The sequence below is a fragment of the Carettochelys insculpta genome, chromosome 7 (genome assembly GCF_033958435.1).
Source record: "Carettochelys insculpta isolate YL-2023 chromosome 7, ASM3395843v1, whole genome shotgun sequence".
Classification (NCBI taxonomy): domain Eukaryota; kingdom Metazoa; phylum Chordata; order Testudines; family Carettochelyidae; genus Carettochelys; species Carettochelys insculpta.
The window spans coordinates 71,833,902-71,856,955 of NC_134143.1; the positions used below are offsets into that span (position 1 = coordinate 71,833,902).

At 46.4% G+C, this 23,054-nt stretch overlaps 1 protein-coding gene across 3 annotated transcripts in view; it reads right to left on the minus strand.

Annotated features, from left to right (window-relative positions):
• CNNM2 (cyclin and CBS domain divalent metal cation transport mediator 2) overlaps window positions 1-23,054 on the minus strand; it is a 196,974-nt gene that overhangs the window by 91,292 nt on the left and 82,628 nt on the right. Inside the window, exon 2 of one of the 3 annotated variants that reach the window (XM_074999246.1) lies at window positions 10,578-11,312. The exons of the other annotated variants lie outside the window; for them this stretch is intronic. Within the exon in view, the coding sequence (XP_074855347.1) occupies window positions 11,212-11,312 (101 nt within the window). The 3' untranslated portion in view covers window positions 10,578-11,211. Of the gene's footprint in view, window positions 1-10,577; window positions 11,313-23,054 lie in introns of those variants that run through there. 3 annotated transcript variants of the gene reach the window in all.

Genomic DNA, 23,054 nt, shown 5'->3' on the forward strand with positions numbered 1-23,054 from the left:
AATCACAAATGGCCTGAGTGAAAGACATCCAGGAAGAGAAATCTAGCACAGAGGATAAAGCTACTCAGCAAAATGCAGAAAGCTGCTAACTCATCCTGTTTTAAAAAAAAAAACAAAACTCTCCTTAAAACCTACCTCAGCCTGATGCTAACACACCATTCCCATCTGTCACAGATTAGATAAGGGGACAGCTACCACTCTCAGTTCTGGTCACTTGCAGTATATCTACACTGCAATTAAAAATCAGCAGCTTAATTGTATCAGTGGACTAGGGGATGCAGGGCTCAGTTAAGGAACTGTTTAACTGTGGCATTGATATTTGGGTTTGGGCTAGACCAGGGGTGTCCAACCTTTTGGCTCGCCCAGGCCGCATTGAGTGAAGAGGAATTGTCCTGGGCCGCATATAAAATGTATAATATAGTTAATGTATATAAATCACATAATAATGTTAAAAGTTTACGATCTTGTGGGGCCGCATTACTAGCTGTCCAGGGCCGCATGCGGCCTGCGCGCTGGATACGCCTGGGCTAGACCCTAAGCTTCAGGATCCTATGGGGGGTGGGTCCTACAGCTCTGACTCCAACCTAACCCCTAATGTTTATATTGGAGATAAACAGCACCTTAAACCAGAGCCACATGAGGTAACTGACACAGGCTACCTGCAGGTGTTTAACTGCAGTGTAAACATTCCCTTGATGGGTCTCATCCTCCTATATCCCAAGTGTATGCTGTGGAAGACAATCACTTGAATCCCTTAATTCTCTTCCTCAAGCTCTGTGAGTGCCACCCTTCCACCCCCCTCTCTTTTCAGGGATTCCTTTAATATCAACACTATGTTCATGCTGGGACTTTATGTACAGTCACTCCCCTGCCCCCACCAACCATTGAAATATATAGATCTCGTAGAGCTGGAAAGACCCTTCAGAGGTCATCTAGTCCAGCCCCCTGCCCCCACAACAGGACTTATCACCATCCCTGGCAGGTTTTCATTGATCCTCAAGGATTGAACTCTCAACTCTGGGTTTAGCAGGCCAATGCTCTAACCACTGAGCTATCCCTCTCCCCACAAGGGGCTCTGTGCTCCCCATGCCATTCTTCCCCCCATACCAGGAGTTGCGGTGCTGGCAAAGCAAGAGTCAGCTCATGCCAAAATCCCCATGTATCAAGAGGACACTGCCAAATATATAGCTGGAATCAGTCTGGCTCACCTGTATGCTAGTACTGTTAATATACGAATTTGAATTACAAGAATGTTTAGTGCTTAGGCTCTACTGAACACTTGTGAGCTGCTGCATGCATTAATCTTATTTATCATATCTGAATCCCATTATTTTTGCATGGTTGTCTTGTGAGCCTCTTTGAGTGTATAAATCAGACAGGAGAAAGACATTACTTAATGTGAAGTGCAGATCTTTAATAAAAGATGTCCTGCTCAGTCGGAAAGATCCACTGATACCAGACAGACTACTATGGATATTAAAGAGGACAAAAGACTTTGTGGTTGTGCCCTCATTCCTGTGATGAGTCATTCAGGTGGATTCTTCTCATGAACTGTAATTGCATCTCAGGGCACATGGCAGGAGGGAGACAAAATACACAAACATGTGAAACTGATTATCACTATCCAATTTGGACTCGGGGTAGAGGGGTGCTGGGTTTACTAGGCATAAGCAAGAGATCCCGAATTTTTAGCCTGAATTAGCCTTACAGGACATACAAAGCTAAATTATTATAGAAGCTTCTACTACCTTTTGAAATGTAAGATTGGAATGATTTGTGTGTATATATTTACCTGCTTTAACTCTGTAAATAACTTATTTTCTTTTCCTATATGATAAGTTTTTTAAATAATTTATCATAGAATTGACTACATGTACTGTTTTTGGTGTAAGATCTAAGGTGCACCTGACCTGGAGTAAGTAACTGGTTCTAATATTGCTGGGATTCTTGGAGTAAGGGCTTATCTGTCACAAAGGTACACTCATCTGGGTGGTGAGACAGACCACCATACCCAAGGAAACTGACTCTACCTTTAGGCTGTGAAAGTGCCAGAGGGATTAACATTTGGTAACTGGGGTTGGTGAAGTTTAAATCTGGAACTCTATCCCAGTCTGGGATACATGTCCTACTTCCTAACAGTCTGCCCTGAGGTTGCTATCCATGCTGACAAGTCACTGCAGGCAGTTTTTCAGGTGGGTGAATTTTTCTATTTGTCAAGTATATAAACCTTTTCGGACTCTCCAGAATTAAAGGTATGACAGTATATGATTTCACAACCATAAATCAGTCTCAACTACATGTATACCCAAGTTCCTTAAAACGAGTATTTCTTATATTACAGTAACACAGTCAAACTTCAGTCAATGACCCCACATGAAAAAGGACAAGTATAAATTTTACAGTTAATGGTATCAGATTTAAATTTGGATGAATGTTCTTTCCAGAAATGGGTATACACAGTTAGTGACTGAATATATTTTCTTCCATAAAATTAGTGGAAATTGGATAAAATCTTGTTTGTTGGCAAAGGACAAACCTAGACTTCTATTTTGAAGACATCTGTTCCTGCAGCAATGTTTACTACTCAGTTTCCTAAAGCTATGACCTATGGAAGTTACATGATTAGCAGAGCACAAGTAGGCAACTGTTCTTCAGTTATCTGAAGCCAAAAGATAAACAGATAAATGGGACATACAAAAGGCTCAAAAAATACGTTCCAGGAAGTTACACTAGATGGGCTTGATTTCACTCCCAAGTAGTGTAACGCTCTAGTCAGAACCTTTTGGATGTGGATGAAAATGGATTAGGAAGCTGGTGCTCATCAACTGTGGGGAGAGGCTGAGGGAAGATAAGAGCAAGGGGCAATTCAATAGCAGACTTCAACTTCTTGAAGGGGGAGCTTTAAAAATGGTGGAGAGAGGCTGTGTTCAGTAGTGATGGATACCAGAACAAGGAGCAATGGTCTCAAGTTACAGAGGGAGAAGTGTAGTTTGGACATTAGGAAAAACTATTTCACCAGGAAGGTGGTGGTGAAGCACTGGAATGCTTCACCAAGAGGGGTGGTGGTATCTCCATCCCTAGAGGTTTTTAAGTCCTGGCTTGGATGATTAGTTATGGTTGGTCCTGCTTTAGGCAAGGGGCTAGAATAAATTACCTCCTAAGGTCCCTTCCAGCCCTAGAATTCTATGATTCTATGACTGCCGAACAGCGTGGTAATAACTAGCTGCCAGTTGGCCAGGTAGCTGACAGATAATGGTGAATGGACTGCCCCAATTCAATTATACACTGAAGCTCGGGGCTTGTCTATACTTACCAGAAGATCAACGCACTGGCAGTCAATCTTCCAGGGTTCGATTTAGCATTCCCAAATGATCGCAAGGAGTAAGTGAAGTCAATGGGAGAATTTTTCCCATCATCCTTCTACTGAGGGTGCAGTGGCAAAAATCGATTTAAGATATGCCATCTCCAGCTATGCAATTTTTCATAGCTGGAGTTGGGTATCTTCAATCCATTTTTCCCCCTAGTGCAGGCCTGGCCTTAAAGAAGCCACCTTCATCTCTTAACTGTGGGTATGTTGAGGGAGGAGTCACAGAGGCTACCATGAAATACAATTAGTGCACTGAAACAAATGTGAGGCACTGCTTGGTGCAACCTTCACAATGTGAATACTGTTCCTCTCTAGTCAAGAAAGAGACTTAATATTTTGTCATCCCAAATTTCAAATTTAATAAAGACATTAAAGTCTATTCAAGGCCAACAGTCATGCTCAGGAGGGAGCTACTGCAAGCCAAAACTTCTGTGTCCAAGTCCCCATTTGTAAAATGGAAAGATCATGCTGTGACATTTATTATAAAATTGCTCATCAAAAGCCCACGAGAGTTATTTACTGTTATGCCAATAACTTAAGGAAGTGCAACAGTGGGTGTGCCACATGGCTGGCTGGGGCAAGTTAAAACACATTTTGCACAGCCAGGAATGACGTGTTGTTAAGCAGGGTCTGAAAAGACCTAAAGGAAGCATGTTCTGATGGCTGGAATTGAATGGATTGCTTTTGCTGCCTGTTTCCATGGCTTCCACTTCAAATTGCTCCTTAAATGCAGTATTTACTGTACTAAAATATCTAATAGCTTAAATGCCACAGCAAAAAGCTAGTGGAAAAGCCGTTGACTCATGTAGAGACACTGAAGAACAGTTCTACAAGCCAAGTAGAGCTAAGAAACCAGGAAATTTCTTCCACATTAACAGAGGCTTGACCAAAGCTTGCAGGGAAGAGCTCAAGTTCAGTATAAGACAGCTATTTTCACCAAGCTCAACTGCTGAGATTTGTGTTCTCTCTTCAGCGGCATTCAGTGAACTTTTCTAAGGTCAATCACATGTGCTGGTGCTCACACATACATCCACCAACCCTCCCAGCCCCTATTCAGAATGGCCAGTGGCAGAAGTTGATGACAGCAAAGTAATAACATACTTCTACTAGCAATCATGATATAGACCTATCTTTCACAAATCAAAACACAGCACTAGCTGATGTACCAGACTCTAATTTGTCCTCTCCCAAACACGTCAACCCTAGCTTGAAGTGCTCCTGTTAGTCCATTATCCTTTTTGATTCTTGGTCCTTTAAAAAAGTATTACAAACTCCACATATTTAAGAGGACGACTGGCCTGCAAGTGTTCTGGAGAAGAATCACCAGTGGGGTTCACTGTGCTCTGACCAACACTGCATAGAGTCTTTTAACCCTATGTTTGCACCGTACATGCACTACTAGTAAGGAGTTCTACACCTCTGTACGGCAGAGACAGATGTTAATGACACAAAAAGATAACTACCTTTGGGTCAGGAAAGCATGAAGCACAACTAGTACCTTACCCAACTTCGTTAGTTTTAAATGTTATTCCCAGAGTGGGAAGCCAGAAGGCATGATATTAGAAAAATCCAACAATGACTTGATAACACCACCCATGTGGTAATAAAATTATACGCTTCAACCAGAACTATAGGATCGCATCACAATTGCTCATGTGGACCAAATACTGCATGTTAGCCAACTTAAGCACAAATGTTTTTTCCAGTTTAAGGACCATCTGAACAGGATGTGCAGAAAGCAGTATCGTGGGACAGGTGTAAGCTATGGGGCAAAGTCGACCTAACTTACAAAACCTTCAGCTACATGGAGTCAATGTATCCTAGTTTGAGTTACTGTGGGATCTTAAGGTAGGAGGAGATGGGATTAGAGAAACTCTCCTGTAGACTTCACTTAAATTTCTGCTTCCAGGGGAGTACTGGAGCCTATGAGAGAGCAATTAGCAGTCAATTTAGTGCATGGTCTTCAATGTTTCCTTTAACCTTTTCCATCCACATGTGGATTTTTTGCCTCAATCAAGCATTCAGTTTCCACATTGCTCTCAACAAAACAGTTCTGATGCTTCTTGGTCTGGTAGCCAATGGTTTCTCCACAAGCTCCAATTATGGCATTTTTTAAATGATACCAGTGTTCTTCCACATCTTCAGGGTGTACTGTTGGCAGCTTCCTTTGGAGTGCTGTCTGGAAGTCACTTCATCTGATGGGATCCTTCAAGCCTTGTACATTGATCTTTCATTGGATATGTTTCCTCTGACTTCTCTATTTGGTGACAATCCTAATTACCATTGTGGCTCAAATAAGGTGGCAATCAGTCAAGCAATTATCAACATTAGTCACTGCATGTGTGAGAAGGACATTATGATGATCCCGAGCACGGACAATGATACAGTTTATGAGGTGCCAGTGCTTCGATTGAGGATGTTCCCATGAGGTCTTAAATTTGTTTTTTTGGCAGAAGAGGGTGTTCGTGATAATGAGCTCGTGTTCTGCACATTTCACGAGGAGGAGCACTCCATTGGAGTTGCTGTTACCGACTCCTTCTTCTCCTTCGGTAATCTACCAGGACGTCTGCATCTCTTCCTACCTTGGCATTGAAATCCCCCAAGAAAATACTGTTGTTTTTCTTGAGGATGTCTTTCAGGACTGTCTCCATTTGGGTGTAGAACGTCTCCTTCACATTATCTTCAGCATCCAGAGTTGGTGCATAAGCAGTGAAGACAGTTGCCTATTGGTTTTTGGCAAGCTTCAAATGAAGAGCCATGAGATGCTCACTGATGCTGACAGGGACTTCAGATAGGATCTTTGTCAGTTCATTTTTGATGGCAAATCCTACTCCATGAATTTATTTTTCTTCCTTTGGGGTTTCTTTCCAGAAAAGTGTGTACCCCTCCACCTTTTCCTCTTAGCTGTCCTTTCCCTGGTCTACATGTTTCTGCCAAGGCAGCAATCTAGATGTTGAATTGTCACATCTTGCCGGAAATAACTGCCATGTGTCTTTTGACTCACTCACTGTCTAGGTTGTCCATTAGAGTTCAAATATTCCATGTTCCAAAGCTCATTGTTCGATTTCAACTGCATGGAGGTGAACCCACTGGATGCAGTTATCCAGTCAGGGGGACTGAGGTGGACTATGTTTAGGGCACCTTTTCTAGCCCCCTCCCCATGTGTGGTGAGCAGAGTGGATCCTAAATAGGGCCGCTCAGTCATGGATGCAGCAGCCAGACCGTTCTACCATCTCAGTCCTCTAAACAGAATGAGTGATGCATACATCCACCGCCTACATGCTGGTCCATGACTAAAAACTTCCAGATTTCACACTCCTGCTGTCATTGCCATTCTCCAGTTGCTGTAGGCTTAAGTTTAGGAGAGTAGTACACAGAGGAAGATGACTGTGCGTGACTTCTTTTAACATGTGGGGGACTGTTGCACTGCAGCCACCACATGGTTCTTGACAGATAGGAAACTCAGGTCCAGTGACATGGAATCCACAATAACTGGTAGTTTCCTGTGTGCTGCAGACTTTATCCCCCTTCACAGCCATTGAAGCATTACCTTTGTTATCCTTTTCCTGTTCTGCTGTTGAGGACTTTTAAGATCATTCTTTGTCTGGATCCTCCCCCTTGATCTTGTCATCATGGGTCAACTTGCTGGGAGCATGAGACTCCCTATGGCATTGCTCTCAGATTCACTGGAACACACAAGCCCACTCACCATGACAAGGTGACGATTCAGAGAGTGAAGTTTGTGTTTATACAGGGGAGGAAGGCTTTCCTGTAAGTGCATTCTGCAGAGGCTGAGTATAACCCAATCTCATGATGCCCTTACTTAGAGGGTCTACAGTTACATGGACGTCTGGGAAAGTGAGCTGCTCAAAAAACTATCATTGACAGTATTGACGATGGTAAGCAAAGACCTTCATGTTCTGGCACCACTGATCTAGACTAATTTATATAGTGTAGTGAGGGGTTGCTGAGAGCCACTGAACCAAACTGGAAATGCTCTATATGATAGAAGCCACTTCTAGGAAAGGGGGGTGGCAGTCCCCCAAAACACCCTTATTGCAGCACCTATGGTCTAGACTCAAAATATTGGGTCAGCCTTTTTCCATGTTTTGATATTGCAACTGAAGATGTCCAGGCTGACCCTTTGCTCCATTCCAAGATTGTATTTTTCATTCACGGGCACCACATACAAACCATCCTCCCCTCCTGGGAGACTGTAGCTGTCCTAAGGGTTCTTTGTGACTCCTTATCTGGGGACATACTTTGAGCATTTAGGTCTGCTATCTTTCTACCACTCCTACCCTCCCAACACAATGCTGGCCCTTCTCACACTGCTTTCTTTTGTAGGACTTTATAGAAGGAAATGGTTGGTTTCTCAGAAAGTTCAAATGCAGCTGCCGCTGTTTGTTCATAAAGTAAGGATATGATTTTGTTGCAGACCTTTGTGACTTTAACTTTGTCATTAGCCCCGGCAGTGGGGATCAGACAGTCACCACCTCCGCCTGGGCAGTGGGGCTCCAACTTGTCTCACACACATGCCCATATCCATGTGGGGCTCTGGGTTCAGTGATTTACCGTTTGCTGCCTGTGTCCTGCCCTTGAATATTTATTAAAAAACAAAACAAAACACACTGTGCCAAAAACTTAAAGATATTTATGTGGCAGCAAAATTCTATGCTAAATAATGTCTTTAGATGAAATTTGTGGACTAAATTGTGTATCTGAGGTACCTAGCATCCTGTTAGTTCTAGCTTTTAATATGCCAAAGGTTACTTTGAGATGTGGATTAATATTGTATTTGTCCTTGTAACCAAGTACTCATCTTGACTTGGTCAAGCTCCATTGTTTGTGGCACTGGCAGAAATTCACAAGCACTCAAGTATACAGCAGAGCATGTGTGGCTTATTTCACTCTTTAAATTAAGGAGATTCTAAATAAATTTCATGGGAGTTTTAAATCACTTGCTTTTGGTTCATCCCCTTCCTATAGCAGGTCGCTCTCGGTACAAAATGTCAGCTTCTTGGCAGAGAGTTAAGATGGAAGCTCCTTCAACAGCACTTTTTATATACAATTAAGCTTGAGTTTGAAGATAACCAACCAGCTCATCTAATGGTATCATTCTAGGAAGCCAGAAGCATGAACTGCTTTTGATTAGGGCCAAGAAGAAATAATGAGTTCTTAAAGATTTAGTGGTAACTGTAAATGTGTAGAGGAAGAGCTACTCCCTCTTGAAATAAATTGTTACCTAGCACACAAGTCCATACACCTACAATTCATATGAGCTACGTCTACACGTGAACGCTACATCAAAGTAGCTTATTTCGATGTAGAGACATCAAAATAGGCTATTTCGATGAATAACGTCTACACGTCCTCCAGGGCTGGCAACGTCAACATTCAACATCGACGTTGCGCAGCACCACATCGAAATAGGCACTGCGAGGGAACGTCTACACGCCAAAGTAGCACACATCGAAATATGGGTGCCAGGAACAGCTGCAGACAGGGTCACAGGGTGGACTAGTGCTTCCAGGGCAACAGCTAGCTGCTCCCTTAAAGGGCCCCTCCCAGACACACGCAGCCTGCACAGCACACGGTCTGCAGAGCCATAAGCACGCACACCTTGAGCGACGCAGTCACGGACCCCCAGCAGCAGCAGCAGCCGCCGCCAAAGGTCCACACAGCTGCCCCTGCAGGAGCAGTGCTCGCCCTGCTCGATACCATGCAGGAGGCAGCTGAGCACCTCCTTGCCACAGAGGAGGACCTGCCCGCAGGGGAGGAGGACTCAACCCCCAACCCTGCAGCACCCCTCCGCACACGCCGCCGGATGTGGAGCTACCCCACCAGCACCGACTGGTGGGAGTGGCTGGTGCTCGGAGAGTGCAATGACGACCGCTGGCGCCAGAACTTTCGCATGAGCTGGCAGACATTTATGGAGCTATGCCAGTGGCTCACCCCCGCACTGAGGCACCAGGACACCGCCATGCGGCGTGCCCTCAGCGTGGAGAAACGGGTCGGCATCGCTGTCTGGAAGCTGGCCACTCCAGACAGCTACCGATCCGTGGGCCAGCAGTTTGGCGTTGGCAAGGCCACCGTCGGGGCTGTCCTCATGGAGGTAAGAGGACCCACAGGGGGAGGGGGAGGCAGCCCGGGGAGGGGAGGGGGGCCCTGGCAGGGGAGGGCCACACACACCCTGCACACCCCTCATTGGTGCTCTCCCATGTGCTTCCCCTGCAGGTTGTCCGTGCCATCAATGCCCTGCTCCTCCACAGGCTCATGAAGCTTGGGGACCTGGATGCCGCCATTGCGGGCTTTGCCACCCTGGGCTTCCCCAATTGCTTCAGGGCTCTGGATGGGACCCACATCCCCATCCACGCCCCAGAACACAGTGGAGGACGCTACATAAACAGGAAGGGCTACCACTCAGTGGTCCTCCAGGCCTTGGTGGACAGCCAGGGCCATTTCCTGGACATTTATGTGGGCTGGCCTGGCAGCACCCACGACGCCCGGGTTTTCCGGAACTCGGGCCTGTGCCGCCGGCTGGAGGTGCGGACCTACATCCCCCAGCGGGAGATCCCTGTGGGGGACACCACCATGCCCCTCTGTGTTATCACAGATGCGGCATACCCCCTCTGGCCCTGGCTCATGCACCCGTACACGGGCCATCTGTCTGCCAGCCAGGAGTGCTTCAACCAGTGCCTGAACCACGCGTGCCAGGTGGTGGAGCGCACATTTGGCTGCCTCAAAGGGAGCTGGAGGTGTCTCCTCACCCGCCTTGATGTGGGCCCCACCAACATCCCCCAGATTGTGGAGGGTGCTGCACACACCCACAACCTGGTGGAGCGCAAGGGAGAGGCCTTCTTTCAGGGATGGGCTGTGGAGGCCGGCAGGGCCGATGTGCAGCCACCCGCTGCCCCCAGTCGCCAGGTGGACCCCGAAAGGACCCGGGTCCGGGAGGCCCTGCAGGTCCAGTTCGATGAGGCCGCGGGGTGAACACTGGCAGGCCCCCCACTGCGCCCCCTCCATCCTCCACAACACTCCCTGCCCCTACGCCCACACCACAGAGCACACCCCCCAACTTTTCTTGTAAAAATAAAAGCAGACAGTTGTTTGTCAACTCAAACATCTTTAGAACTCTTATTATTACTATCTCAACGACTAACTATGTACAGGGAAATTCTAACTTATGTATGTATATATTATAAAAATAGGGATAACATGAAAGGGGAAGACAAGGAAGGGGAGAACTATTTACATGCGGGGGTAAGGATCAGCATTGTAAAACTGGGGTCAAATATACAAACTATTATTTACAGCAAAAAACTAACTTAAAACTGGGGGGAATATATATAAAGGGGGGGGGCCACGTCCTGGACCCCACGCCCCTACAGTCCAGCGCTGGGGGTGGGCGGCCTGGATCCCCGCCTTGGCCGTAGCCCTGGCCGGGGCTGGCTGGGGGCCGGGCGGACTGGGAGATACGGCCGGCGAGTGTCAGCTGGCTCCAGGTCCCCCTCGGCGGAATGGCCCTCGGTGGCGTGTGGCGGTGCGACAGCGGCCGGCGCAGCGGCTGGAGCAGCGGGTGGAGCAGGCAGGGCGGGCGCTGCGGTGGCTGGCGCAGCCTGGGGGGCCAGAGAGTCCGCGATCCAGTTGAGGGTCCGCATGTAGGCCCCCCATGCCTCCTGGCGCTAGACCAGCGCCCGCTCCTGCAGGTGGAGGCAGCGTTCCTCCACCTGCAGCCGCTGCTCGGTGACCTCCAGCTGCCGACGGTGCAGTGCCAGCAGCTGGGGGTCCGTCGACAGCGGCTGGTGGTGCTGTGTCCGCCGTCTTCCCGGCCGTGGGGCCAGTCATTGCTCCACCGAGGGGCTGGCCTGAAGTGATGGCCCCGGAGGGCTTTCTGGGACCACTGATGCCTCGCCGGCGCTCTCCGGTCCTTCCGATGGTGCAGCTGTGGAACACAGGAGAGGGGGGAAGAAGAGTGGAGACAGCCGTTAGTGTGGGCCCCGAGCCATGGCCCTTGTCCCCCCACCCCTCTGCTGCAGGTTCCCCATCCCCGTCCCCGGGAGATGCTGCTGTGATGGGGTTCGGGGTCCCCCTGCACTGCACCCCATCCGCTGGCAGGAGTGATTCTCAACTCAGCAGGTACGACAGGAGGTTTATTAGGCAACAGATGCCCAGTTTCTCCCAGAAGCGACAGTACAGCAGTCAGAGACGGTCCTTCCAACCCATCCTGGGGAGAAGACCCCGAGGGGTGCCCCTCTGGGATGTAGCTTTCCCCCTCCTCAGGCTGGCTGCCTTCCAGCTCTCCCTTCCCCTAGCCTCTAACTGCCGCCCCCGATTCACACCCAGCTTGGCTCCTTCCTCCTCTTTGTTCAGAGCAGAGGTGTAACCTGCCAGTTGTAGCCCCAGGATCATCCTTAGCCACTGGGAGCTATCCAGCTTGTTTCTCATATCTAGCCTGAGTCTCGCATTTGCACTCCCCCCACTCCATCACATGCTGCTGCTGCTGCTGCTGCTGCTTCTGGGTGTCCCACCCCCTCCCCCCAGGGGACCCTAGAGGTTCCGCTCCCCCCAGCCCCGGGGATGGGGCATGGCACTGTCGTGCTGGGGGGGCCAGGGGCTGATGCACTCCTGTGAGGGACATGCCACTGCTGTCCTTGGGGCCATGGTCATCTGGGCATGTGGAGGGCCTTGGCCATATCTATTACCCCCGCCCCTCAACCCCGGGGGTGTGCACCGGGGGGTACATACCTGACGGTTCACTCCCACGGTCGGGGGACACCCAGGGGGCGGACGCCCGGCTGGAGCTCCAGGATGGCATCATTATCTGGAGGCTGGTGTCGCTGGAGGAGGAGTCCCTCTCCTCCTCCTCTGGTACCCCAGGGGTGGGCTCCTGGGGGGGCCCCTGGGGTGCAGGGCTTGCCTCTGGGGCAGACTCCGCCTCCGGGGCCTACTGGGGCTCCTCGGCCGAGGTATCAAGAGTGGCCAGAGGGGAGGAGGTGTGCCGGGGGCCCAGGATGGCCCTGAGCTCCCTGTAAAAGGGGCAAGTGACGGGGGCGGCCCCAGATCGGCTGGCCGCATCCCAGGCCCGGGCGTAACCCTGCCGCAGCTCCTTCACTTTACTCCGGACATGATCCGGAGTGCGGGCAGGGTGACCCCGGGCGGCCAGGCCCTCAGCCAGCCGAGCAAACGCATCCGCGTTCCGCCTCTTGCTCCCCATTACCTGGAGCACCTCCTCCTCGCTCCAGAGCCCCAGCAGGTCCTGAAGCTCGGCCTCCGTCCAGGAGGGGCCCCCGCTGCCGCTTCCCCACCTGGCTGCTGGGTTGTGAGCCCTGGCTCCCCTTGGGGGGGGGGCGCTGGGGGGGCTGCCGGGAGGCCATCGCGTCGGGTGGGGGTGGCTGCAGAGGAGCGTGCAGGCTAGCCGCATGTTACTGCTGCTGCCTGCACGCGCTCTCAGCTTCCTGCACAGGAAGGGAGGGGGCAGGGAGCTTTAAGGGGCTGCTCCACGCGGCAACCATTGAGCTCAGGGGCTGGAGAGAGCGTCTCTCAACCCCTCAGCTGATGGCCACCATGGAAGACCCCGCAATTTCAATGTTGCGGGACGCGCAACGACTACACGTTCCCTACTTCGACGTTGAACGTCGAAGTAGGGCGCTATTCCCATCCCCTCATGGGGTTAGCGGCTTCGACGTCTCGCCGCCTAACATTGATGTTAACTTCGAAATAGCGCCCAACATGTGTAGCCGTGACGGGCGCTATTTCGAAGTTGGTGCTGCTACTTCGAAGTAGCGTGCATGTGTAGATGCGGCTATGGTGAGTTGATTGTGCCTTCCCTCCTCTTTTATTAAGCACCACTGTAAAAAGTCTGAATTTAGTTCAGCTTTAAGGAATATACTTCTCTCAATTTTTGTTGTTACTTTCTGCGCTTCCCATAGCCAGGACAGCAAAAGCCAGACTACATGAATGAGTTTCATTTTGACAGATACACATCAAAATACAGCTGTTACAGCATTTGCAATTGCTGGGGAAAAGCAGAGCACATGAAGAGTTCCCCTCTACCCTAGCACACAGTGCAGAGAGGCACATGAAACAGCCAGCCAGCTGTTTGAACAGTCTGGGCTGCAACAGGCAGGGAGCCTGGAGCCATCAAAGTAAGTGCCTGCTGGACAGAGCCTCTTGGACTCCACCCTCGCCCATACTCCAACTCCCAGTCCTAGGTCACCATCCAAGCCTTCTGAACCCGCCCCCATACTCCCTCCAAAAACCTTCACCAGTACACCTTCTAATTTTTTTACATCCATAGGCAGACTAAATTGTGTTATGTGTGTAACTGCCCACAGGAAGACTCAAACCTGGGATCTCTGGAGCTTCATGCAGGCACCTCTACAGCTTTAACTAAAGGCCGGACAGCTCTTAGCCTGGGCTGTAAAGGACACTTATTCTCTCTCTGCGACGTAGTCTAGGTACCACTACATGGGACAGTTAACCACACATATGTGGGTTACATGTGCACTAAGCCATGTCCAACTCTGCACCAACAGTAGAAATACATGCTGCCCACTGTGGATGGCTGTGGATGCTCTGCTCATCATCTTGGCAGCATTTGACTCTCTCCTGTGCAGCCACAATAATGCTCAGCTTACAGGGAAAACTGCCCTGCACCCAAATCTGCTGCCCCAAGTCATAACGACCTCCTTCAACCAAACTCCCTCTCAGACCCCATACCCTCTTCTGCACCCCAGTACCCTACCTCCAGCTCCCTTCTGCACCAAACCTCCATGCCAGATCCCGCACCTACTCCAAAGAAAAGTGTGGTCCTTGTTCACTTGCAAAAATCTTGGAGTGGCCACAGCCTAATGATTGTAAACATCAAGGTGAATTCAAGAGAAAGTGTAAGACGCAGTTTAAGGAAAGAAGAGATGTGGTAAGGCTAGGCAAGGAAGAAATAGGGAATGCATACAGGGCAGCGCTCAATGAGAAAATTAGGAATGCAGCCACAGAGAAAGACATAGATAAGAGTCGAAGGGATAGCCATGGCGATAGAAGAGACAACTGAGCAGATTGTTCTGGAAGAAAAGAAGATCAATAAGAAGTGGATTATGCAGGAGACACTGAAGTTGGTCCAAGAGAAGAAAGTGTTGAAGATCAGAAGGGATGTTTCTAAGAGGGTGGAACAGCAATATGGGGTGAAATGCAGTGCAGTAAGGAAAGCGGCCAGAAAGGGTAAGGTGAAATGGTTAGAGAAGAAGTGTGAAGATACAGAGAAGTATTATGGCAAATGTCACACCAGGGAGGTGTATAAAATGATTAGGAATATTAATAGGAAGTGGCAGCCAAAGCAGATGGCGATCAAAGAAGAGAACGAAGAGGTGCTCATGAAGAAGGAGACGATTGTACAATGATGGATGAGATATTGTACTGATCTATACAAAGCACAGTTGAACCCAAGTGTCTCAGAGAGAGTGATTGAAGAACTGAAAGAGATCTCCACTGAACACTGTGAGTAAGACAAATATTTCAAAGGAGGAAGTAGAAAGAGCAGTGAAATGACAGGGAAATAACAAGAGGCCTGGAAATGATAAGATCACAGGAGAGATGATTAAATACGGCAGAGAAAGTCCAATTCAGGAAATACACTGACTATGTAATATAACATGGAAAGAAGGGAAGGTGCCTAAGGAATGGACAAGATCTGTGCTAATGACAATACACAAGAAAGGAAATGCATTGGAGTGCAAGAACTACAGAATGATTGGCCTAACGAGTCATCTAGGTGAGGTGCTCATGATGATACTGATGGAGAGACTAAGATGGCAGACAGAACATCTAGCAGATGAGCAAGTGTTCAGGAAAGATAGACGTACCATACATCAGATATTCGCAATAAGATTGATAGCAGAAAAAGCTTGACGAAAGAATAAGAACATCTAAACTTGCTTTGTTAACAACTTTCTGTTCCTTGTCCCTGTGCCCTCTAAGAGGTAACATGATAACCTTTTATTTACTATTTCTTAAGTGTTAAAGTCATTTTCTTCAGTCTTTGATATTCTGTATCCTAAAACTCAAAATCTAATAAACAGATCAGACAAAATAGAGAGACAAAGGCAAAAAAAGCAAAACATTATTATTGTGCTTATAATTCTGTATCAGCTGCAGAACTTTTATTTTTGTGGGTTAGCATAGGTGATATGAGCTTTTGTGGGTAGCCAGTGTTAATTTTAGGTACTGCAATATTGACTTTGGAAAGGAAGGGGAAAAATTAATATTCCTGAATGTTGAGCTTGGCATTTAAAAGAAAAATTGATCATCACACATTGCTAGAGTCACATATCTGCAATTTTTAAATCTACCCATAAATTCTGTTTAATGATCTGGGTTCAAAGGATTTTCCAAGTTTCACAACTCACTGAAATAAATACCTGATCTGGACATAAAAAGAGTTTAAGTGCTTAGTTCTGAAGTCAAGTACATTGTGACTGAAAAAGATAGCTAAAGATTCATCAGGTTAATGGTGTTTCAGAGCCAAATTTACGGTCAGCCATTATGAAATGATCCCTTTTGATTTCCCAAAACAAGGATGATGTGTGCCCTGTTAAAGACAAACTTTCATATTTCTTAACAGCTGAAATAGTCCAAGTGAGAGGGATTGATGGGGAAAGAATAATTTAATAGCTTGTAAGTGAAAATAATAAATAAATAAAAGTAAACAATGTTTTCTGCCTGGTAAGGAAATAACTGAATTTTGCACACTAAGACAATAAAAGAAAGGTAAGTAAATAGAGGCCCTCCTCTCAAGCAATAGATCAAGGAATTCCATCCTTAATTACAGGCGAACCAAAAGAAACTGGAACCTTTACAAACAAGAGTTAGGTCTACTCCTCCAATTTAAGGAGAAAAAACAGCAACGGCAGTACAAAAAGCCAGCACTTAATCAAAAAGTGTATCTGAAGCAGAGTTAAGGTGGTATCTCATTCCCTTCCAGAACAGAGTTCAGGAAAACCCAAATCTCTGAAAACCAGTAAATAAAGAGTTAAGATAGGTGCCAATGCAACATTAAATCTGTCCTGCTACACCTGGCAAAAGCCATTGGGAATTATCTGCATGCATTCCAGCTGTGTTCACTGTCTTAGTGAACCATACTGACAGAGAGACAAGAAAAGCTTACCAGATCTGTGAGCATGGTATGAGGCAATTTGGGGTGGGGGGAAGGTATACCTTGGGGGTGGCCTGAGCACCTCTCCTCGCCCCTCACCCTGTTTGTGAAATAAATAAAATAGCTCTACGCACCTTAGGAGATGTGATTTGCCTCATTTCAGTACTGAGTCATGCAGGGGTGGGGATTTTTCACACAAGACATGCAGCTATACTAATGTAAATTCCTAGTGTACGCTAGCCCTCTCCAGCTGTTTTTCTCTTTTCCCACCTCCACCCCAGTGCGGTGTCCATGCTTGTGATATGTACCAAGCATGCTTATTCTCAGTTCCCCATGCAGAGAAGTCCCTGGCTCATGAAGAATAGGGCCTGTCCAATCCCCCACACCTCTCTCTCACACAAATCTGATGGGTGTGAGGAGTGCGTAGCGTATGCCAGTTAAAAGTGTCCAACTCTTCATTTAACAATACTTTCAATTCTTGCTTCTTCAAAGCAGTGAGTGAATGTCAGGTCCTAAGATAGGCATCAAGTGAGGGAGAGCAGTTGGTGGACAATTAGAGCCATGCTTACAAATGTGTCAAAAAGAGTTGGTGAAATCTGCTGACTTCATAAAATCCCATTTTTACTGAAAGGCTACCTCAGGAACTCCTATCTCAAGTAATCCCAAAATGAGTTCACTAACCCTGCCCTGCACAAGTGCCAAGGCAACCTTAGTAAGATTTTGTCATACTGCAAATGCACTTTGAAGCAGAATGATTTCTCAAACTCAACTATCATAGAGCGGGTGCTCCACTATGATATTCAGAGAGTTGCTTCACAGATCTAGCCAAAACACACAGAGGCTGAGCTCCAAAGCTCAGATTGCTTTTGGACCCTACTTTAGGTTTTGTTCTGTACTTCCAAACCCCATGACTGGAATGCTGTGTAAACATGTGAGAATCTGAAAGTGAAATTGAATAGAAGCTGATATACTTTACTTGTCCAACTTAAGAGAAATGCAGAAAGTAAACAAAGAGCATGGATGACAAAGTGTATTAGATTTCCAAATCTTCGGTTTTAAACACCCAAACTATAATCTCCTATTCTAGACAAAACATTTAAACTATAATTTGCTAACATGACAGAATCATTTAATGGATGAAGATGCACATTAACAGGAAAGACGTGAACATTTACAGTGGTAGTGAAGTAATAGACAACATGCTTGCCAACTTCAACAGCTGTTACATTTCACTATAGCACTTACGATACCACTCCTAAGCAGAAAGATTTTACAGACCAGTCTCTTAGATTCTGGGTGATTTAAGACTGAAGTGAACAAATCCACTTAATTCTGTCTGTAATTTTTTAGAACACTAGAGACTCATTAACTAGTAATGCTGTAATGAATATTTGTGCAGTAATTTACTGCCTTGGCAACAAGGAACTGTATTTTTCAAGTGTGAAATTAGCATTAGAAAATAGTCTTCTGTGGAAATGTAAGTTGACGCTGTTGTAGCTCTGTAGTTTGCTATGCAAAATAAACAGTTATTATGACCCAAACTAGAAAGAATAAAGTAAAAATAAACAAACTCCTTAATTATGGTGACAAAAATCAAGAGTAGCTCCATCTAAATCAGATTATACTGGTGTAAATCCAGTCTGAGAGGAGAATATTGCTGGAGTGCAAAGTTACATTGCTGTAGTTAAGGATCAGACTCAGTTTTTATTTACAGGACATTTCTACAGCTATCACGGTAATTTTTAAATGAGCTTGATATGAATGTTCAGAAAAAAAAAAATCTGAAAAAAATCTGGCTTAACATTGTGTAGGAAGTTAGTCCACCATAGAGATTAAATACCTTGGGTAATTTTTAAAAAAGGAAAATAAAAGGTCAGCACATTTAAATGTCCAGTAAATGTTTCAAAATGAATTTTAGAGATTTTGAAAAGGGTTCAGTCAGGGAAGTACTGGGAACTGGAGAAATCTATCCACACACAAATATACCTGGGGTAGCTGAAGGGTAAGTGTCCCTGCATCCCAGCCCACCAGCCAGACTCAAGCTGTCTGGGAGGGACTCACAGGTAAGGGAAAGAGGGGAACTGAGTCTAAGGGTGGGTCTACGCTTAAAACACTAACGAAGGGTCCTGTGGCACCTTATCGACTAACAGAAAAGTTTTGAGCATGAGCTTTCGTGAGCACAGACTCACTTCATCAGATGCCGGTCTTGGAAATCTGCAGGGCCAGGTATAAAAAAGCCAGAGCAAGGGTGGGGATAACAAGGTTAGCTCAGTCAGCAAGGGAGAGGCTTACTACCAGCAGTTGATCTGGAGGTGTGAACACCAAGGGAGGGGAAGCTGCCATGAAGCCTCTTACTACAGGACAAACCCAAGAGAGAAACCAACAGAACACCACTAACCATCACCTACAGTCCTCAGCTAAAACCTCTACAGCGCATCATCAGGGATTTACAACCCATCCTGGACAATGATCCCCCACTTTCACAGGCCTTGGGAGGCAGACCAATCCTTGCCCACAGACAACCTGCCAACCTGAAGCAAATCCCAACCAGCAACTATACACCGCACCACAGTCACTCTAACTCAGGGACCCATCCATGCAACAAACCTCGTTGCCAGCTCTGCCCACAGATCTACACCAGCGACACCATTACAGGACCTAACCAGATCAGCCACACCATCGTGGGTTCATTCAGCTGCACATCTACCAATATAATTTATGCCATCATGTGCCAGCAATGCCCCTCTGCCATATACATCGGACAAACTGGACAGTCTCTACGTAAAAGAATAAACGCACACAAATCAGACATCAGAAATGGCAATATACAAAAACCTGCAGGAGAGCACTTCAATCTCCCAGGCCACACAGTAGCAGACTTAAAAGTAGCTATCCTACAGCAAAGAAATTTCAGGACCAGACTCCAAAGAGAAATTTCTGAGCTACAATTCATCTGCAAATTCGACGCCCTCAGCTCTGGCTTAAACAAAGACTGCGAATGGCTGGCTAAATACAGAAGCAGCTTCCCCTCCCTTCGTGTTCACACCTCCAGATCAACTGCTGGTAGTAAGCCTCACCCTTGCTGACTGAGCTAACCTTGTTATCCCCACCCTTGCTCTGGCTTATTTATACCTGGCCCTGCAGATTTCCAAGACCAGCATCTGATGAAGTGAGTCTGTGCTCACGAAAGCTCATGCTCAAAACTTTTCTGTTAGTCTATAAGGTGCCACAGGACCCTTCGTTGCTGTTACAGATCCAGACTAACACCGATACTTAAAACACTGTAACTACACAAGTGGAGCATTTTAATTAAGATGTTTTATGCTAGGGATATAAAATCCCATTTAACTGGTTAACAGTTACACAGTAAGTTTAACCAGTTAAGGGGGCAGGGGGCAGCTGGGGAGGCCACTGTCGGTCCAGCTGGGCTGGAGCTGCTGTGGGTGGGGGAACTCCAGCATGGCCACAGCAGTCCCTACCCACCGCGCACTGTGGCTGCTCCAGCCAGGCTGGACCAACCCACCTGCAGTATGCTGGGGACCCAGGCTACTCCAGCCAGACTGGAGTGCCCCCACCTGCAGCATTGCTGTGGGTGGGGACACTCCAGCACAGCCAGAGAAGCCCCAGTCTCCAGTATGCCATGGGCAGGGGGCACTCAAGTGTGGCCAGAGCCACCCCAGTCTGCAGCAGGGGCCACTCCAGCCCTGCCAGGCTGGAACAGCCTGTTCAGCCATGTTGCCTACCTCCCCTCCACCCCCGCACCAATCCAGCTGCTGCAAATGGGGACTGCTGCAGTCAGGCTGGAGCACCCCTGCTGGGGGCAGCTCAACAGGGCTGGAGCAACTTCTTGCCATGGCAGACAGGGTGCTGTTCTAGCCTCCACTGGTTACTGTAACTGGTAAGCCTCAGCTGTTTAGGGCGTCTTGCCAGTTAACCATTAACATCCCTGTTTTATGACAGTGGTTCTCAACTAGGCGTATGCATGCCCTTGAGGTATGCCAAGGTCTCCCAGGGCATATATGAACTCATCTGGATATTTCCATCATTTTACTACAGGCTACATAAAAAGCACTAACAAAGTCAGTACAATCTAAAATCTCACACAGCAAATACTTAGTGGTAGTGTACTATGACACTTACATTTTATGTCTGATTTTTAATCAAATAGTCTAAGTGAGATGAAACTGAGTACACAAAACATACCAGACTCCTGAAGGGGAAATGGTTTGTCTGAAAAAGCTGAAAGCATTTGCTCTACGCTGACAGGGGAGAGCTCATCTGCCACCATTGTTAATTCACTTCCCTGAGAGGTGGTTGCTATGTCAGCAGGAGAAGTTGGTGAGGTCAGCTTAACTTGTCTCAGGAGTGTGGCTTTTTACACTCCAGAGATATATAGCTAAACCAATATTACTTTTCAGTGCAAACACACTAAGAATTTTTCAGTCTGAGCTGTCTCTGCTTGGAATCAGCAAGAAATCCAAATATGAGTTGTAATGCAAACACCTACTCACAAAGAACTGCAGCAGAGACCAATAATTTGTTTGTGACCAATAAACAAAGGGTTGACATCAGTTGGTCAATATCAAGCTATAATGGACACGTCAGTGATCTGAGGCAAAAGGATCTATAGATATTTTCCACTTACCTAAAGTAGCCACTTTTAACCCACACTATTTTTCATATGTTCAAGTTAAAACTCATGATCAATATACTTACTGCATGCTACAGGGCAACCCAGTGTATTTTCTCTCCAACATGCAAACTCACTAACTTGAGAAATAAGAATAGTCCATTACAGACATTATGAATGTAAGAATGGCCAGTTGTCCGACCTCTTCCAAGTTTCCTCTTCCTCAGTGGCTGGTATCACATGCTTTCAGACACAATGAACAGAACACTGTAATTATCAAGTGATCGGTCCTTTGCTCTCCAATCCCAGCTTCGGCAGTCAGAGACGAAGAGGTACCCCAGAGGACAGTGTTGGATCCTGATGATTTTGGCTAACAGCCATTGATAGACCTAGCCTCTGGGAAAGTATCAACTTCATTTTTTAAGCCAGTTATACTTTTGTCCTTTACAATATCCCCCTCACAATGAGTCCCACTGGGTGACTGATGTGTGTTATGTGAAGTACTTCCTGGTATTCATTTTAAACCTGCAACCTGTTAATTTCATTGGCGGACTCCTGGATTTTGTGCTATATGAAAGAGTACACCACACATCAGAACTGATTTCTCCATGTCACTTGTGATCTTACAGACTTCTATTATGCCTCCTTTGCTGTCTCTTTTCTAAGAGGAACAATACCCATCTTTCCTCCTATAGAAGCTGTTCCATACTCCTTGTCCATCCTTTTCCATTTTTAATAGATCTTTGAGATGGAGCAACCAGAACTGCATGCAGTATTCAAGGTGTGGGTGTAACATGGATTTGTGGAGTGGCATTATAGTATTTTCCATCTTGTTATTTATCATTTTCCTATAAGTTCCCAACCTTGTTAGGTTTTTTGATTGTGGCTGCACATTGATTAGAGATTTTCAGAGAACTATCCATAATGATGCCAAGAGATCTTTCTTAAGGGGTAACAGTTAATTTAAACCCTATTGGTTTACACGAAAAGTTGGTATTATTTTACCCATATGAACTACCCTGAACTTATCAGCACTGAATTTCATCTACCATTTTTATTGCCCACCATGTTCTTGTAGACATGCTTGTCCCAGAGGCCCACTGGACCAACTTCTATTGGTGAGAAAGACAAGCTTTTGTGCTTAAACAGAACTCATCTTCAGGTCTGGGAAACTTATTTAGAGTGATAGAGATAAATACAATCGAAACAGCTTGTTTAGCCTGAGTATAGTTAGTTGTATGAAGTGACCAGAGGGTTATAAGATGGTGAGATCTTTCAGGATAATCACCAGTTTTGAGAGATCCCTTTGCAACTGTTCACAGTCTGCTTTGGACTTAACTATCTTGCATATTTTATACCATCTGCAAACTTCACCATGTCCCTGTTAATATAATCATAAGTGAGTTGAAAAAAGGAGGTCAACAGCTCTAATAATGTTGCAGATTGCTCGGGGGACCTTACTTTTTACCTCCGCACTAAGAAAACTGACCATTTATCCTTGCTCTTTGTTTCCCATCTCTTAGCCAGTTACTGCTCCATGACAGAATCTCCCTCCGCATCCCATCACTGTGTACTTTTTTTAAGAATCCAAGTGTGGGACCTTGCTAAAAGTTTTCTGAGAGTCCAAGAACACAAATTCATCTGGTTCATCCATGTCTACATGCATGCTTACCCCTTCAAAGAATTCTAAAACATTGGTGAGGCAGGATTTGCCTTTACAAAAAACAAGTTGGCTCTTCCCCAGTGATTTATATTAATCTAGGTAGCTAATAATGTCTTTTTTTTTTAAAATATAATTTCATCCAATGTTCCTGGCACTGAAGATGGGTTCTGGAGGCAATCCTGGAAATTACAGGCAGGTAGCTTTTTTGTTTTGTTTTGTTTGTTTAATAAAATCAGAGTTATAT